The sequence below is a fragment of the Nesoenas mayeri genome, assembly GCF_963082525.1.
Source record: "Nesoenas mayeri genome assembly, chromosome: 2".
NCBI classification, from domain to species: Eukaryota; Metazoa; Chordata; class Aves; order Columbiformes; family Columbidae; genus Nesoenas; species Nesoenas mayeri.
The window spans coordinates 51,522,557-51,542,502 of record NC_137543.1 but is presented as its reverse complement, the minus strand read 5'-3'; the positions used below and the strand labels follow the sequence as shown (position 1 = coordinate 51,542,502).

The window sequence follows — 19,946 nt, the reverse complement described above, 5'->3', positions numbered from 1 at the left end:
GTCTCAAAGTTGTTGAGTCTGCTCTGAATCCGTCTTTTGGATTAACATATGCAAAAATTAAATAAGAGAAGCATTTCTTTTTATTGGTGAGCTCCACTAGGTAAACTTTATCACACTTAAGGAGATATTTGAAAAGAAACTCTGTGTATTTCTTCTGACTAGATCTGGTTCTTCGTTCACATGCCTGCAGGCATTCCTGGGTATTATCAGACATCAAAGATGAAGCCCCCTCACCCCAGGTACCACAAATCTTTTGCTGCACAGACCAGAAAGGATGTTCTCTTGCTTGTCCCTGGTCCTGCTGGTAGTTAAGCATGTTATGTCTTGGACCAGAGTCAACAGGAGAGATTTCTCATGAAAAGGTAGTCTTGAATCTCATGAGTGCAGATTCAGTTATCAGCAGACAAGTTGATTTGGGTGAACACCCTCATCATTTTGCGATCAGGTAAAATGGTAGAGCATATGAAATTATTCTTCCTTGTTTTGTAAAACCAGCCCACAAACAAACACACCTTTTTTTTAAAAAAATGCACTAGTAACTGTTTTGTACATTTGGTACCAATTCTCAGGTCAATCATCATTGGGTGTTTTTGTGAATCGATAAGATGACAAACCTCATCTGGCTGTAAGCTTCCTGTATTTGTGACTAATAAAACAGTGGATCATGTTCTGTGGCCCTTTGTTTTGCAAGAGAGGAGAATAGATGGGGTTGTCAAACAGGACATAACTGTCAGCAGTACTTACCCAGCCCATCAGCGTTGTCTGACGAAAGGGTGATGTGTTTGTCATCATGGCCTGCAGTGAGGCTGAAAAGAGCTGAGCCACCTTTTATTCCTCTGGAGCAGAACAAGAGAAGAAATCTGAGTTAGTCACACTACTCCTGTATTACACATTCTAAGTCATCAGATACTATGAATTTATAGAACATTACTGAAAACCAAAATGGAAAAACGGACTACTATTCTTGTCTCCCATGAAGCTGTAGAAGCACTAGTGCTCTGCAGTCCTCATGCTGAACAAAGAAGTAAAAATCTTCTCTCTAAAACCAGTCCTAGATTAGAGTTTAGAACTACTGACCTACTGAAAGGATAACCTTTAAGGGAAATACTATGACCACAAGTAGCTTAAACTAGATCACCTTGCAGTGATTCACAAAGAAAACAGCTGCAAAAGATTCAAAAATCATTTGAGCGTTATCTATTTGTTGAAAACATTCTGTGCTGATGCTGTTGTTCTGAAATATTTTGTTGTTCTTTGTTATGAAATAAATAACACTTGTGAGTGAGAATACAAAGAGGTTTTATGGTAACTGAAGTGTTGAAATCAAAGCTTTCCAAGATTTATGTTAGCTTTTCCAATTCTTTCTTTAAAAATAATTAAGACTATACAAATATTGATAATTACTGATAATTTTCTTATTGCACCGTTTACATGTGTATCCTTTACTTTCACAAGGGCTACACTGTCTAGATGAAATAATCACTCTCTTGTTCCCGTATTGTTATCTTTCTAGATGTTGTACAGTTTGCTTCTAATTTCTCAGAGTCATCTAGTTTCTTTATATGCAGTTAAAAATTTTTGTAGTACTGTGACTTTTGAGTATTGATTTTCTTCATTCGCTGAAGAACTCTCTGGGGATGGTTTAGTTCTGTATCATTTGGTTTCTATCTTTGTGAATATGGTATGTGTCCCCAGAATTTTCTTGTTCCATGTAGCAGTTTTTGTCTTCAAAATGATGCAGTAATGTAGTGACGCAGGCAAAAATTGCTAGAGCTGTGTTGATTTTTAACTTAATTTCAGAACTGTCAACTTTTAGGGAATATTATAATTTATCCTCCGTTCATAAATCACACTTGAAAAAAAAAAACCTCAATTACTGTAACCTCCTGTGGAGATTTTTTTGTTCTGTTTTTCCTTGAAGAACTGTAAATCCGTTTCCAGCTGAGTCCTGCTGAGAAAGTGTAATCACAGGAAGATTCTGAATCAAATCAAATTATTTAGGTGATTAGGAGCTCTTACACCAGAAAGTGTACATTGTAAAAAAAATATTAGAAGTAGACAATACCTGTTACATTATGTATTCTTTCTGATCACTGCCATGTTAATTATAGTGTCTAAAATGAGATGCAAGAACGATGTGCACCGTACCAGAAGTGGGATGGGGAAGCAAAATCCTTGGGATCCGTGGAGTGCAGCTGCTTGTCTTGCAACATATCTCAGTCCTTGTTCTCTAGACTAATGCTCTGATGGATCGTCCTCAGCAAGGGTCTGCTTCACTGGTGGGGAGGCTGGGTGGGATTAAAATATATATGTATATGTGTGTATATATATATTAGTCCTAAAGTTTTTTGTCTCCAACAGAATACTTTTTATTTCTGGTTCAATTCCTTAATTCTTGATGAGTAACCCCAGGAAGCTGGGAACACATCGGTTAGTTATAGTGAAGTTCAATAGGAAACTAATTCTGTAAAAAATTGTGGCTGATGGTTCACTGTTTGTGGTGTTGTAGGATCATCTAGAATTGTATTTCTTTACAAGAAGTAGCTTAATAAGGAGGCTGGCTTTTTTACGGCTGATGTAGTGTGCAGATTTCTGTATCTAAGTGCTCTAAAGTACTTCCAGTGATGTATTTAGCTGCCTTTTGTGGTGTGGAAGCATATTTTTAGGGTGTCTGTTTATAGGCTTTCCTCTGTGTCCTGGTTTCTTAAGAAATGAGATGATTATTGATCGAGTTTCCAAAATGAGATGCAACTCAGAGTGTTTAGTTGCTTCCAAATCAAAATTGAGGAGTTGTTTTGCAGGCAAGTCCTTAAATCAAGTGTTACAGTGTTACTGCTATATCATATGTTGTTTGGTTTTTTCTTTTTCCTAAGGTGGTGTTACTGTATTTGTGGCCTTATATGATTATGAAGCTAGAACTACAGATGACCTTTCATTTAAGAAAGGTGAACGGTTCCAGATAATAAATAACACGTAAGTGTTCTCATTCATTGTCTTCACTTGGTGGTTGTTAGGAATAAATAGACGCTCACCTCTTCTTGAAATCTGTGTATCCTATTTCAGTGAAGAGTAGATTGATTGGTTTTGTTTGTTTGTTTGTTTTCCTCCAATACATGTTCAACAAGCATGAGGTTAAAATATTGATACTAGTAAGACAATAACCTTCAGGCTGAGGTCAGGGTTTGGTAGCAGATGTGGAACTGCAGTGATTTGGGCAGCCCCAAGCCTTCTCCTCCTCAGCTGGTTGGGTGGCATCCTCCCACGCCCTGTGACAAAGAGGCACAGGTACCCGCTTTGGGGCAGCAGAGGTGGAGACACAGCCTGTGCAACCCCGTCTCAGGCTCTGCACCTTGCAAGCCTTCTCTTGAGAGGTTTCCGTCTCTGACGGGGAGGAGAGAGCAGCCGGCAGCACCACAAATGCCAGAGTGAGTGTCCTGCCTGTGGGCAGGGACTTCTGGCCATGGACATGCATCTGGCTGGACTCCACAATAAATCCACACTCAGCCTAGGAGTAGTTTGAAGTTACAGCCTGATTTCTAGAAGTCTAGTGAAAAGGAATTAATTTGTTCACCTTGAAGATTTGTTTGCATGCAGCTTTTAGCTGCAGTAATAGTTCTAATTTGTACATATAGCAGTTTTCCTTTGTCCAGTTCTTTAATTGTATTATTAGCTGTCTTTCTGCTTCCTTTTTCACTTGCTGTCAGCCCACAGGCAGAATGATCTGGAAGAGGCAGATGAAGACTAGAGAACTGGGAAGTTTATTTACACATTTCTGCCATAAAACATTTTGTTGTAGGTTTGCATTTTGCATATATAGATAAATACCTTTTACATTTAAAAAAAAAATAATCTTTAAAATACGAAATTCCACTAAGAGGTACTCATGTTGCTTACAATGAGAAGACAAATATATTTTGGTGCAGCACAAACTATTTTAGGTGCCTTCATAATTAAAATAACATTACCAGAATTTAACCTGCCTTTCATATGTGAGGATGATATCACTGCTAGAGAATGATGTATTATGCATATGTAAGAGATAACCGATGATGTATTGCAGGGAAGGAGACTGGTGGGAAGCGAGATCCATTGCTACGGGAAAAACGGGCTACATCCCAAGCAATTATGTAGCTCCTGCAGACTCCATTCAAGCAGAAGAGTAAGACATTGTATCCTGTCAATCTGTTCTTATTATCCATTCTACATTTTGTGCCCTGTGGTGATGCTATTCTTTTAAGTCAGTACATGTAACATTTAAGGGTAAAGTAGGATAATTCTACTAATTAAAGGATAGCAATGCTACTTGAATGATGTCAAAGGTATAATTATTAGTAGTAAGTGTGAGGTGGACACCCAGGCAGATTTTTTTATGCCTGCTTGCTATAGGTAGGGCTAAAGGAAAAAGGATGGGAGAATGCAATATTGAAGATAAGAATTGGGGGACATGCACTGTGTTTCACATAAAGCAAAAATGGATGGTTTTTAGTTAAAGAGTTCACACACCATCAGCTCTAAGGTTTTTTCCTTATTTTTGCTTGCCAAACTGTAGTTCAAGATCAGCTATGTAACTGTAGACAGTTACTGCTAATCTATTAATCTATAACAACTTTTTGGTAGCAGACTTGTTAGGCACACTAAGAACTTCTACGAATTGCAAAAATTGCATTGCATTGGGTACCAGTACTTCCTACATTTATTTGCAAACAATGATCCCAAAACACTTAGAGAATCACATAAAGTTACTGTGGGAACTGTGAGTTTCAGGTTATATTGTTCTAAGGGATTAATTGTATTTATTGTATGAGGAATACAAAGCTCCGCAGCTTTTGCTCCAATATACAGGCATGGTACTGCCAATAAGCAATTCCCTGATACATGATCTGTGCGCTTCTGTGTTTGCTACTGCACTTCTGGGAAAAGTGCCCGACTTCCAAGATGTTTCCTGAATCTCAAGCTGAGACTAGCATGTTGCTGCTGCTCTCACCTGCCTCACTGCTATTAAGAAGTGATTGCATCAAAGATGCACTGTTACTTTATGCCCTTGATTTTCAACAGCTTTTAAAATTATTGACTTCAGATTTTTTGAAAAAAAGTTGAGCCTTTTTTTTTTTTAAACTATGCAATCAAAGCATGTCGTCATTACAGCTGCAGTGGTGGTAAAATGGAAACAACAATGCTTTGCAAACCAAGAGCGTAGTGTTTCTGCAAAGAAATCATTGCTTCTGAAGACTGACAAAATGAGGTGTTGGGGTTTGCCATAGGTTTATGTGATGACTGGAGGTGAGAGTGAGGGATGATGCATGAGGAAGCTTTTTTTTAAACGGATTGTTTTAAAGAACTAGTGCTAATATTATTAAATATCACCACAGCATTTGGAGTAGAGTTCATTTGTTAGCCCGGGGCTTTGATAGTGTTCGTAGATTTTGTGTTGTGATTCCAGTTGGAGTTACAAGTGCTAAAGCAATGCACAGCCCCAGATTGCTGGGATTTTCTTAAAGTGCTCTTTTCTAAGCCTGAAGACATTTATATCAAAACCTGCTTGTGACAGGATCTATATTATCTGTGTGGCTTTTGAATTATATCACAATATAAATGTTTAAAGCTCATTAAAAAAAGCCCCAAGTAAACCCTACTATTATTTGATGGGTAATGAAATAAAATAACACTTTACGATGTAGGTTGTAAATTGTCACGGTAGTCCAGGGAGGAGGCATTTTCCTGTCAAGCAATTACTAGGGTTCAAGTTTGCTTTGATAACATCACAGGTTACATCCAAATCGTCTCAAGTGCATGTGCACTCATATCCACTTCTAACTTTGCACATCTACTTAAATAGTCAGACTGCAAACACAATAAAAAGTAAAAATAAGTTTCAAATTCCCAAGTGATTGTACAGGCCATTCTGTTCACAGGCCAACAAAATGATCCATCCCTACCTATAGTTTTCCCCCTCAAACCATTTCACTCACAAAACTATTGCTGTGCTGCAGTTTCCAATACTACTTTTCTTCTACCAGCACTTAGCGAAGGCAGATTTGCTTGATGCTATGATAGTCCTAAATTAAAATGTTAGTTATACATAAGTGTTATTCCAAAGTCTAGGAGTTCACAGGATGATGGACCCAAATTATCACTGGCTCAGGACAAAACTGTGCAGGCTGTTCATCAGGAGGAGTACTCCCTGGGGGCATGAAAGAATAAATTATTTTTGTGAATGAACTTAAGGAGAGAGAAAATGCAAGCGTTTTAAAACGCCTGTGTATTTTCAGTTATCAGAATGATGCAACAAAGATAGAGCATTCCTCAAATAGTACCTACGACAGGTTTGTTTCTAAATGTTCGATAGAAAAAAGTGCTCCCTTCACTGAGGTACAGGAATGGGAGGCAATAGAAGTTGAAACAGGGTAGGTTCCAGCTGGATAAAAGAAATGTTTTCATCCTGAGGACAGCCAGGAAGGGACTTGCCCAGATTGTCTGTGCAGGGTCCATCCTTCAGGGTCTTCAAGACTGGAGTGGACAATGGCCTGCATGGCCAGGTCTGATCTCACAGCTGACACTGCTTCTGCAGCAGGAGGCTGGACTAGAGACTTCCCAAGGGCCCCTTCCAACCTGAACTGGTGATATTTATACACACCCACTTTGTATTAAATATTGGGGTTTTTTACTATAGAGCCAAAACTACTTAGAGAAGGTAGTTTTGGCTGCTGCAGTGCTTCAGGTGTGCCACCAAAGTGTGTCATCTGGTTCAGCTTGACCTGTGAGATTCTAAGTCAGAAGGAAGGTGTTACTTTCGATGATGAGCAGTGTTGATGTCCATTGTTCATCAGAAAAACACAGTATTTGAAGATAGAGCCCTCTTAACATGTATTTTGCAAACAATAGAAACAGGTTAATCTTTCAGTTACATGGATGTCATTACTTTGTTGATCTGTAACTGCTTTGGGATATTAGTCATCTACTCAGTGCTTGAGATTGTGGAATCTTGTATTTGTATGAATACCAGGGCATAAGAAGCTTTTACTTACACGTTTCCTTCAACATCTTCTAGATGGTATTTTGGTAAGATGGGCAGGAAGGATGCAGAAAGGCTGCTTTTAAATCCTGGGAACCAGCGTGGTATTTTTCTAGTAAGAGAGAGTGAAACCACTAAAGGTATGTATATTTTTGTATATGTCTTCTCTCTCCCACCCCCCACCCCCTCACTGCCAAGCTGGACATAATGGCCATTTCTGTATCTGTCACATTATAGGTATACATATGCACATATGTATGTTAAATGTGTTTTTAAAATTTTGGTGAAGAACCAAGTATGATTTGTTTCCTAGGTGCTTATTCCCTTTCCATACGTGACTGGGATGAGGTCAGAGGTGATAATGTGAAACACTACAAAATCAGAAAACTTGACAATGGTGGATACTATATCACAACCAGAGCACAATTTGAATCTCTACAGAAGCTGGTGAAACACTACAGAGGTAAACCCAAGTTCTAGTGTCCCAGTGCTACCTTCTGCCTATCATTAGGAAGAAAAACTGTATGTAGCTTATTCTTAAAATTCACAATTATAAAATTTCTTTTGTATTTCAACAAACACTACATGGACTAGTTCTTTTTATCAACACTAGGATGTTATTTTTATTATAGTCTTACACTTGTTTAACAACTAAGCTTATCTTTTCCGTTTTCCAGAACATGCCGATGGGCTGTGTCATAAGCTAACAACTGTGTGCCCCACTGTGAAGCCACAAACACAGGGACTAGCAAAAGATGCCTGGGAAATTCCTAGAGAGTCCTTGAGGCTGGAAGTTAAGTTGGGCCAAGGATGTTTTGGTGAAGTCTGGATGGGTAAGAGCTTAATGTGACACCTTTCAGTTATTTGTGTAAATGTTTAAGTAAATCAGTATCAAAATCTGAAAAGATAATGTGATAAAGAATTTGATCGTAACTGATGACTCTTTCTCTTAGTCACTAAAGGTAAAAATAATATTCAGGATAGTTCTAATTTATAATTATACCATTAACTAACAAATCAGTAGTAAAACGCAAATAGTTTCAGCAGAAAATTTCTTCGGTATTATAAGGGAGAATAAAATCAACTTTGTTTCTCTAGGAACATGGAATGGAACCACAAAAGTAGCGATCAAGACACTAAAACCTGGTACAATGATGCCAGAAGCTTTCCTGCAGGAGGCTCAGATCATGAAGAAATTACGACACGACAAGCTTGTTCCCCTATATGCTGTTGTTTCTGAGGAACCAATCTATATCGTCACTGAATTCATGACAAAAGGTGTGTGACAAAATAGAATAGTTTCAAGGTAGTGCATTTTAAGATTATTTAAGATCCGAACAAAAAAAAATTAAATGCTTAATTAATGTTAGGTTTAAGCTGACTGGAGTATAAGTGGTAATTTTGATTAAATTAAAATGAGCAATGCTTGACCTACTTGAAGCAGTTCTGATTTAGATCGTGGGTGGAAGCATGATTTTTTTGCACATCTGTGTCACGCTTGCTAATCTTCCAAGTACAAGATTGGGTTTTTTTGCTCCTCATTTTGTAGTGTGCACTGCCTGTTACATTTTCAATTGGATGACATAGCTGGGAATATTATGATGACAATACACCTCACTGTAAACAGATCGTGCTCACAATGACAGAATCAGTTGGGTTTGGGGTTTTTCTAGTTTTTCTTTTCCAGCAGTGTAATAGTAAATTTTTAAAAGGTTGAGGGTTGTTTTTTCCGGAATCTCTCCTTTATCTTCTTGGTTTCAGTCTTCCATCCCTCTTCCCTTGCTTTATATCACTTCCCCCTCCCTCTGCTGCTGAAACAGAGATTTAAAGATTTAGGCTGAATGTAGAAATAAACATCATAAGCATATTAGTGTTAAGAAGCAGCAGATTGTCAATTGTTCCAGTTTTACAAAATGCAGACTTCTGTTCACCTTACACAGAGAAATTTTGCTACCCTGGTAAGAAATATAAACAACGTTAAAGTCTGAGAGAGTGGTAATTTATGTTCAATACTCTACCACAAATATGCAGGGGATTTTTTTTCCTGTTTGGATGGACCTTTTAAGTGTTGTATAAGGTTGAACAGGTAGATAGGAAAAGAAAATCTAAAGTTTATTTTGTGTTATTGTTGTTCCTAAATAACACTAGACAGTCTCTGTCCAAGCTGAAAGCTGCCATGCAAAATCAATTTTCATTGTTCAGAAAACAGGTTTTGGCAAGGCATTTAAGGCAAAAAAAATGCTTTATAACATTCTAAGAAAAAGTAAAGATTAAAACCAGAACTGGGATGTTACCTTGCAAAAGCAGAAGTAAAGAATTGGAAAAGTAGTTGCATGTTTGTCTGAATTATGTATTCAGAATGCCATTGGAAGCCACTGTTTTCATTTGAAAAACTACTCTCATTTTACCAAAAAGCATAGAACCTCTTTGGTGATTCATACTTGAAAGTTAATAGAACGAGGGTCTTTTTTCTTTTATTTTTTTTCCCCTCCTTTTACAAGGAACTCTTTTGGGGTAAGAATTGCACAGTACCCCAATTTTTTTTCAAATATGGACATGTGGGTAGAGGTCACTGTGAAATCTTTGCTCTTATTCAGTCCTGTGAGCTCATGAACCAAGATGGGAAAAGGCAAACTGTGCAAACACACAGTACAAGCAGCAGCAGTAGGGTGGGTCTGGCCTGTCACACTCTAACTTTCAATGCAAAAATACAGCAGGTGGCTAAAACCACATCAGAGGTATCTAATCCATGGCTACAGCCGTGAATCCACTGCAAGATCTGCAGTTCAGTGGGGTTTTTTTTCTTCACCATTGCCACACTGGTAATTTTGTCATTGTACTTTTGACTGTGATGAGAATGATTAATTATCAATCTTCACCAGTTTCTTAAGGAAGATATTATGTTTCTGTACACTTATGGCATAATAACACCTGTAGGGAAAGATGTTATGTCAGAGGCAAAGTGTTACTACTCATTTGAAGATTACTGTTTTAAAAGGAGTGCAGGTCCTTGGAGCCAATTTCAGATACTACTCATGTCATAATGTTCTGGACGCAATTGTATTATATAAGTGAGGAAAGAGAATATATCGTAATGAAGGGAAGATGCTTTTGATTTCCCCTGTAAGGAAGAAAAAGCAACAAAATAAAAGCAACAAATTCAGAATCATTTCTGAACTGCATAACTGGAGCTGACAGAAAAATTTAAGTAATGGACAGGAGGGTCTTTGTTCTTTAATTTTAAATCTCACTGTGGAAAAAAGTCCAACTAGGAAGAGCCAGGAATATTGGGAAAAATCCTTATGTATTGCCATATAATCATCAAGCAGCAGTCTGTTTTGTTAGTGTTCAGTTATCTGAATTATTGAAGTGGATTCCAAAATACTTGTGTAAAACTGGTACTAGTTAATCAGGGCAGAGTCAACTACAGCCATAGTAATAGAGTCATGTGTTCTGTTAAATTACGAGTTTTCAAACACAGATTTTGGGAGATGAATGTGTAAATCATAATGTCTAGGAAGAAAAATCTCATTTGTGTTTTCAGGTCAAATTAATGGTTTTGTTTTGTTTTTTCCCAAATCTGTCATCTTTTACAGGCAGCTTGCTAGACTTCCTTAAAGAGGGAGAAGGGAAATACTTAAAGCTCCCACAGCTGGTCGACATGGCTGCTCAGGTACATTGTATAAACCAAGAAAATTGCATTTTGTGCTTAGAGAAGAGGTATAAAACTGTATTGGGTGTCAACTAAACATAAATATTGAACACTCTGGCTATTGTATGCAGTTCTGTCTTAGATATTCTTTTGTAGGTTTGTAATTTGTCAAAAAGAAACAGTACTCAGTTAGCAGATACTTTTTAGCCAGAGACACTCTGGGTGCTGACACAAGCTCTTGCTGTGCTATATTTCCTTTACTTACACAATGAGAATGAAGCTAAAATAAAGGGGTACAGCTTAATGCTTGGGAGAAATGTATGTAGGAATGAAAAATAATCTTTAATAAAACTTTATTTTTAAGATTGCTGATGGCATGGCTTACATTGAAAGAATGAACTACATCCACAGGGATCTCCGGGCAGCTAACATTCTTGTAGGAGACAATCTTGTATGTAAAATAGCAGATTTTGGGTTGGCAAGGTTAATAGAGGACAATGAGTACACTGCAAGACAAGGTAAGACCCATTTATTTACTGAATAAATAAGACCAGTTACCTTCAAATTACTTAGAACTATTCAATTTAGCAGAATATGTCTGTGTATTCTGATTGCATAATTAAAGATTATGCATGTGTGCTATCACAGCTTTGTTTAGGTGTCCCGCTTGCCTAAGTGCAATTCTAGTAAACTTTTTAACGTTCAAAATTATCTGGCAGTTTGTTTATGTTTCCGAAAAATGTTTTTAGTTTTGGTGTTCGGTTTGGTTTGGTTTTTTTTTTTTCTGGATAAAACTTGCTACAGATTGAAGGGAGCTGAGATTCCAGAGGTTGCTCTTCAGATTCTGAAGATCATCCCACTTTTTGAAACATTTAATTAAGAACCCCAGATGTCTGCTTCCAAAAATTGTAAGCCAGTAGTTGCTGCCTCAGTTTGAAACTGGTTTCCAGTTTGAAATATTAAAATACTAAACCATCTTGGATTTTGTCAACAAAGCAAAATAAAAAATTTGAGTGCACTATTCTTTTTAAAATATTTTAACACGCAAGCAAGGGAAAATTGAATATCTGTCTTTCCAATGTTTGTAGGAGCTAAATTTCCAATTAAATGGACCGCTCCAGAAGCAGCATTGTATGGTCGGTTTACAATCAAGTCTGATGTATGGTCATTTGGAATTCTACTGACAGAGCTGGTAACAAAGGGGAGAGTGCCATATCCGGGTAAGAGGAATATTTAATGGATTTTTCTTTATTCTGTGCTTCTAAAGTTACCTTTTGTACTTGTTGCCTTCATTCAGAGCCCACAGTTTGAGACAAAAACTTAATCACACTTCACTGGTTCCTGTGTTCACAAAGCTACATTGCTTTAGTTACAGATTAATTATTATGTATTTTAAAGTGTTTTACGGTAATAGCATTTGTAAGTGTGATTGATGGTTCCTTTCAGATTAGTAGGTATCCTTATGTTTTACTATCTGTTCTGAAATTTCTGCTTTTGACATTGTCCCAGTATACAGCGACCATCAGCAGAGTGAACCTGCTAGACCAGTTTTTGAAACTAAACATACCTAACATATTTTGACAGATACTTCACAGTGACTAGAATTTGTGAAGCTGTTCTGTTAGGTATATAATGCCTTTTTCTTGGCCTGATTTCAAATTAAGTGGTCCTTGAATGGAACCTGAGGCAGGCAGCAGGTATTTGTGCTTGAGCCTCCATTTTGAAAGGACAGGCCCAAGGCACTGGGAAACTACACAAATGAGAAAGCATACAAATGGAAGAAGGACCAGGTGTTGAGGAATTACCAGTGTAATGAAATAATTTTCAGAAAATGTATTTAATGCAAAACGTAAAAAAATTCATTCATTATAAAGCACATTCATTAAAGGTTCTGTTATGGCACATTCATGTGCATCGCAGCTGGAAAGACATTTTAAAAACTTTTGGGAAACTGTTCTTTGCGTAGTGTCACTAAGAGCTAAAATGCTTTCCTTTTAGGGATGGTGAATCGGGAAGTTCTGGAACAAGTGGAACGTGGATACAGGATGCCTTGCCCACAAGGCTGCCCAGAGTCTCTCCATGAGTTAATGAAACTGTGCTGGAAGAAGGACCCTGATGAGAGACCAACATTCGAATATATACAGTCTTTCTTGGAGGACTACTTTACTGCTACAGAACCACAGTACCAGCCTGGAGACAATTTATAAGCCAACAGTCTGTATAACATGCACAAATCTGCCAAATGTAAAAGACTTGCAAAGAATTCCTGATGTCTATAAGGAATCAAAGGAAAGAAAATCTTCGCTACTTTGCATGCTCTTAATGGCAAACTGGAATTTCATAATGCAGTTGCACAAAACCACTTTTAAAGTGTTATACTCTAATTTACCAATGACATGTTTTTATTTTTTTTGCTCTTTCCCAACTTATTTTCAGGGTCCAAAGGAAGCTTACTGAAAATATGGGGTAGAAAAATGAGAGTTGGTGTGAACAATAGCAGGAAAAACAAGTTTTCAAATCCTTTATTTTCCCAATATTTGAAAATCACTCTACTGCAGAGGGATTTGTCTGGAATTAAAGTGATCGTGGGGTAGTACATTTTTAGAGCAGAAGGAACTTTGTGGGACCAAGCAATTCTATTCCACTTTTATAAGACTCCCTGTGTTCAAAATTATGTGTGTGTGCCCCCTCACCCCTCCAGAAAAAAAGATGGTACAACTCTATTTGATATATAGTCTTGATCTTTAAGCTTCCTCTTGCATGGACTTAATTAGGGTAGGCAGGTTAAAAGAGGAATTGGAACAGCAAATGACAAACTTGATCTAAATGTTAGACCTCAATAGTGAAATTAGAGAGAATAATGCACTGTGTTAATACTTGTATTAATATAACTGGAAAGTAGCATGAGAGATTTTTCTTTTTTTCTTTCTACATAGCTAATTAAGAATAATGAAGGTAACTAGAAAATGAGGTAATGTTTTATAAAATTGTATTGATAAAGTATGATGATATTTGAACTTGAAGCTATGTAATACAATCAGGGGAGGAAAGCCTTTAATCTTTTAAGCTCCAATCCAACAGCAAGTTTTTGTATGGGAAGACTATACCTGAACAAAGCTCACCAGGAAAGCAAGACTGAAGCTGGTAAATGGCCACTTCTTAGTCCTTTTTCAGAGACAGGTTTGGTACTGTTGTATGTGGCTTCTGTGTGCTAACAAAGGTGGGTGTCACAAATGCTGTCACTAGTTCAGGGATTTGATTGCACTTTTGCTTTTCTTTGACTATTAAGACACACTTACACACAATTGCTCTTCCCATTTATGCCCTTCCTACAGAATTATTTAACTAAAAATAGACAAAAGAAAATGTGGAAGTTTAAAACCTAAAGGGATAAAGTATATTTAATATTGTCCGAATATAGTGATGTTGAAATTTGCTGACATTCTGCCCAGCTGACACTACATCTAGATTATTTTCTTTGGCTACTGACATATCAAGCAATAACATGTCATTTACTCAACAATTTGCATGAGGTTCTTGAATTTCTGATCAAGCTTATGGACTTCGATTTTGAAACACTAAACTCTTACTTAGCTACCAGGTTGGAATTCATATTGTCATTATAAAGCTATCCAACAAATGAATTTCAGGAAAGCTGGTAATATAGTTCTGGTACTAAACATTCTTCATGGGTTTAGTTTACACTACATTGAATCCAACTACCAAACAGATCTTTGTAAGAACAATGCCATTATTTTTCATTTTGTGTCATCATCACTCATCACCTATACATCTGTGGTTATCAAATTTTATAAGGGCTTTATGTAAGAAAAACAAAACAACCAAAAAAAAAAAAAGAAAAACACCCCCCACACACAAATAATCAAAAAACCCGCAAATACAATGGAATTTTAATTTTTCTAAATATTTTAAAATTAATAACACAATCATATGAGTTTATGTATTAATACGATTATAACAATAAATGCCAAAAATGACACTGGCATTGTTTGGATTTTTAATTACTGAATGGAACAGTTCATTGTAATAACACTTGTATAGTAAAGGAATAAAACACTAACTTAATGAACGTGTTCTTTGTAAATGGTTGTGTATTATAAGACTTCTCCAAAAGAGTTTGTATGTTTATGAAAATCTATTTGTTTCACCTGAAGACCTTGACGCGATTCTTACCCTAACAGAGTTTAAAATTCACATTCACACTTTTTATATAAATAGTAATAAGTTTAATTATGTAACTAAGTATTTTTATAAAGTATGGCATTATTGAACTGTTTTGCAGAATTGGTTCAAAATAAATTTCTCCTTGATTGCATCTGCTTATTTGAGAAGGGGGAAGGTGGGAGGGGGGCAAAGCAGAGTAGCCTTCACATTAAGGGGAAAACGAGGGGAATAAAACCTTCATAAGTTTTGGGTGTATTTTTATCCTCTGTAAACTATTTTAATGTACTTTTGTACAAGATGCTGAGTTCATGGAACATTATTTCTGTGAAAAGGGAGGCATTTTCTAGAGCAGTTCAGAAATCCTTGGCAGGAATGGGCTAGCACAATTTGGTCTGGACCTAAAATTAACCCATGTGGCAGTCAGACAGACAGACTCCGGATTTTGGTGAGACCAAGTTCAATGTAGACTCTCAGCTGGTGGCCACCACCATGCTGTTGGGCAAACACATCTCTGTCTTGCTTTGTCTGTGCAGTTTTTCAGGGGATTTTGGACATTTGTTCTCTTGTGTTAGCTAATGTTTTATCACAACTTTATGTTTTACCATAACATTGGATGTTACCCGTCTCCATGACCAGTACAACTCAAATGGCAAATCCTGACACATATAGACAGTGCCACTGTAGATTAAGGAGATGGTGCTGTTTGAGTTTCAATAATAACTAATACAACACTAAAACAAATCTTCTTCCAGAACCTGAAAACTCTACTGTATTTTTGGTATTTCCTGCAATGTAATTGTTTTATGATTTTTAATTGCAAAAATAATGTAATTTCTGATAATCTACACTGTCCCCATTGTCCATCAGAGCATTGTGATACATATTCTGCATGCTAGGCCTGCAGATTGTTTCTGTCATGTGTTGTTTTAAGCTGTAGTATTTTAAGAATATTTTCATACTATTTTTGAGTAAACTTCCAAACATAAAAATGTGTATGATTCTACTATTTAGATAAAATACGTCCCTATTTTAGCATAAAAGCATTATGAAAAGAACCTTATGTGTTCTTATTCTTGCAACCACTGGATTGTTGTTCCACTAGGCTTGTGAGTAACTCTTACCAGTGAAAAGTAACCTTGGAAAGGTTTGGTTTTGGTTTGTTCTTTGGTTGATTGGCTGGGTTTTGTTTGGTTGGGTTTGTCTCCCAGAGTTTGCTGATGGGTAGAAAGAAGCTGGAATGCCATCTTACTCATAGTCACCTACAATACTGCTTATTCTAAAACATTATCCACACCTGGAATGAGTATAAATTAATATAAACAACTAAATGACTCCCCCACTTCTATTATTTATTTTGATCTGTTCAGTCAACTTGTCAGTTTTTGAGTTTTCTATGAAGCTGCTGTAGATGTGTGTGTTTGTGCCAGCTTTCCCCCAACACACGTGAGAGCTACACAGTCATGTTGGGTTTAAACCACAGGAGCACTCAGGGTAAGCAGTACATTGCAAACAGGAGATTGAAATTTTCACACCTTGCTCAGGAATTTAAGACTAAATTTGAATAACTCATTTGGGTACTGTAAGCAGGTACAGATGGATGACTGCAGAAGTCTCGAATTGTGATTCATCCAATAGCTATTGTCTTGTCCAGCTGGTATTTGGACTCTATTTGTGTGTGTGCCTTCCCAGCAGCACATCTTGGACCTCCCTCAGCCTGACCCTGGTGCCATTGACCTTCAGGAGCTGCAGGAGTCTGGGCAGTGCAGGGCTGAGAACCCCTGGGGGTCCACATCTCTGGCAGAGACATTGTTAAGATAGGATGGGAAGAGATAGATACAACCACCTCATTCCCATGTACCGTCTGTGATATAATGGCCTAGAGCGGAAAGCTTGGGCTCGGATCTAGGACCCTGGATTGCTGCTGTCTCTTGCACAGGTGGTTGTTAGGTGTGAGATGTGGTTAGGAGGTTGCTAGAGGGGAGCAGAACCCACTGCAGGACTTCACCCACGGCTTCAGACTTAAACGCTTGCTCGAGGACCAGGTTCTTTTTCCGTCTGCACTTTTCCCCGCTGACACGTACAGGGAGAGCGGTCACTGGAGAAACATCGACAGCTTCCCTGCTTCTCTGTTAGCAGATGGGAGGGAAGGGAGTGAGACAGAAGAATGGAGGTGAGCAGCTGAGGTGTGAAGTTCTGTGTTCCTTCACAGAGCAGAGGGAAGCAGGTAGAGGGATGTGGCATAGCAGGTGTCATCTGTTCTCCTCACTGTCCTAGTTTGAAAAGGAGGTAGCAATGCGGGGGAACTGAGGAGCATCTGTTCCCTTGTGGGCAGTGGAAATGGAGCAAGGCTAATGCCAAGTGCTGCTTCTGTTCCCTGTGGTGGTTCTGGTCAGCTCATGCTGACTGGTTCCTAGCAGAGCCCCCTCATATTAGCTGCGGAGTCACAGTATAAAAAGAGAACTTCATTCTGTCATTTGTAAGAGTGAGCCTTGATCAGCTCTCAGAAGGGGAAAAAAATATTAAAAAAGAGGGGGGGGAAAAAAAAAGTATAGGCTAACCAGAGAGATACTGATCCTTGGATTCCATATTGACAGGGATGCTTGTTTCTGGACTTCAGCCCCTGAGTGATGCCATTTCAGATGCTCTGGCAAGTAGTTTAGCATTTCTTTCCTAGTGGATGTGGGATTTTGTGTTAGTTTTTCCTCCTTCCCATGAGTGTGCAGCATGCCTAGGAACTTTACAGAGATCAGGCATTGCCCCTGGGACCAGCGTTCTTCACTGGTCCTGCTCTTTGAGCCTATTTCCCTTGTCAGTTCTTCATGCAAAGGTGCTTCTTGTAGGTAGCACATTGGTTATTGATTTTTAACATTCTTTTTTAATTTAAAAGCATATTTTTTGTCAAATTGTAATAACTATTCTTCTTGGGGGGTCAAAGCATTCACAGCACTGTGAACTTTTACAGATCATTGTCCATCTCCTCTTAGTATTTAATTTACTTTGAGTAGAAACACTTGTTAGCCATCGAGTTGCTTTTGATTTGTTCTTCTTAAAGGAGAGAGGACAGTTACCTGGTTAAACTCAGCAGGGTCTGAGGAACAGACTGGAAATTGAAAAGGGAAACCCAAATACAAGCACTCTTGATGAATCAGTCATGTACCAACACTGAAGCTGGCTGCCTTGGAAGCATTCCTTTCTCCATCAAACAGCTACTCCCAGTAAGAGCACTTCACCCCTCTCCTTTGTGCCCTGCTGCTAGGTTATTGAGTCTCTACCTGAGGCTACTGAGTACATACTGTGAAATGGATAGATCGATACATCTCACATTTTGCCCTGACAATCCATCCCATGTGTGCTAACAACTCACTTTTGTCCTGGACTTCAACAAGTGCCAGCTGCTGCATTCACCATTCATTCAGTACCCCCACATTTATTCACATTTGGGGCAGCCTTCTAGGGTCTCCATGGCTGATGATCCTCCTCTCTGCTTCAGCATTTGGAAGTGCTAGGATTACTTAGTTAGGGATTACCTTAGGGATCCCTTGGTAAAGGGATTACTTAGTAAGTCTGCTGATTACACAAAACTGGGAGGAGCTGTTGACACTTTCAGGGCAGAGGGATCTGGACAAATTGGAGAACTGGACAATCACCAACCACATGAAGTTCAACAAGTGCAAGTGCTGGATTTTGCACCTGGTACACATCAACGCTGACTGTACATACAGACCAGGGGATGAGATGCTGGAAAGCAGCTCTACAGAGCAGGATCTGGGGATTCTGGTTGACGGCAAGGTGAACATGAGCCAACAGTGTGCCCTGGCAGCCGAGAGGGCCAACCATGTCCTGAGATGCATTAAGCACAGCATTCATTGCCGGCCAGGCGAGGGAGGTGATTGTCCCACTCTGCTCTGCACTGGTGCGGCCTCACTTGGAGCACTGGGTGCAGTTCTGGGCAACACAGGATAAAAACGGATATAAAGCTACTGGAGAGTGTCCAGAAGAGGGCTACAAAGTTGGTGAAGGGTTCGAAGGGGAAGCTGTAGGAAAAGCAGCTGAAGTCACTTCATTTGTTGAGCCTGGAGAAGAGGAGACTGAGAGGAGACCTCATCATGGTCTACAATTTCCTCACAAGGGGAGAAGGAGGGGCAGGTGCCAAACTCTTCTCTTTAGTGACCAATGACAGAACCCAAGGGAATGACAGGAAGATGTGCCAGGGGAGGTTTAGATTGGACATTAGGAAAAGGTTCTTCACCCAGAGGGTGGTGGAGCACTGGAACAGGCTCCCCAGGGAGGTGTCACGGCCCCAAGCCTGACAGTGTTCAAGAAGAGACTGGACAACACCCTCAGACACATGGTGTGAACTGTGGGGTTGTCCTGTGCAGGACAGGAGTTGGACTCGACGATCCTTGTGGGTCCCTTCCAACTCAGGACATTCTATGATTCTATGATTTTATTTGATGGGTAAAGAAGCCTTTCTGCCCTTTGAAAACCAAAAAAAAAGGATAAATCTCAGTTCAGCATGCCTCCCATGATAAAAATGCCACAAATATGGAGAATATCTAGTTGTTTGATTGCTTCATCATAAAAATAGTGAGGGTGGCTCCCTGCTCCTCCAGCACTTGTGGAATATGCCACTCATGGAGATGCTCAAGGTCTGTTGCTGAACAGTGAATGACTGTGCTAGATTGCAGTCTCTGTTCAGCCCTGGCAAGGAGGCCAAGTCTGTGGTTCTGCCTTTCTGAAGAGTTCCCAAGAAAAGGCAAGAGTGTTGGCTCACATTTCTAAGAGTGAAAGGTGACCCCCAGATGACTTACATGCTTTGGCCTCTACCCACCTTTCTCTTGGTTCTAGTCTAGGTGCTCACATTTCACCATAACTGGCTGGCTTCTACTTCTCCATTATGTGTCTGGGCAGTAATAGCATGAACACATATGAGAATTCACTGAATTAAAGCTTAGAAGCCTTTAGCAACCTTACCTACCATGTTGGGGTTCTTCTTTATTTTTTTTTTATTTTTTTTTTCCTTTTTAATTGAGCAAATTGAGCAGCCTTGTCAGAGCAAGATTAGATCCATATCACTTTCATTTTGTTCTATATTAC

General features: G+C 38.7%; 1 protein-coding gene across 1 annotated transcript in view; it reads left to right on the top strand.

Moving 5' to 3' along the window:
* YES1 (YES proto-oncogene 1, Src family tyrosine kinase) overlaps window positions 1–14,880 on the top strand; it is a 50,187-nt gene extending 35,307 nt beyond the window's left edge. The window contains exons 3-12 of the mRNA XM_080339798.1: window positions 2,874–2,973; window positions 4,061–4,159; window positions 7,049–7,152; window positions 7,326–7,475; window positions 7,690–7,845; window positions 8,111–8,290; window positions 10,609–10,685; window positions 11,029–11,182; window positions 11,753–11,884; window positions 12,663–14,880. Coding sequence (XP_080195924.1) covers window positions 2,874–2,973; window positions 4,061–4,159; window positions 7,049–7,152; window positions 7,326–7,475; window positions 7,690–7,845; window positions 8,111–8,290; window positions 10,609–10,685; window positions 11,029–11,182; window positions 11,753–11,884; window positions 12,663–12,871 — 1,361 coding nt within the window. The 3' untranslated portion in view covers window positions 12,872–14,880. The remainder of the gene's footprint in view (window positions 1–2,873; window positions 2,974–4,060; window positions 4,160–7,048; window positions 7,153–7,325; window positions 7,476–7,689; window positions 7,846–8,110; window positions 8,291–10,608; window positions 10,686–11,028; window positions 11,183–11,752; window positions 11,885–12,662) is intronic.
* Window positions 14,881–19,946: the final 5,066 nt, after the last annotated feature.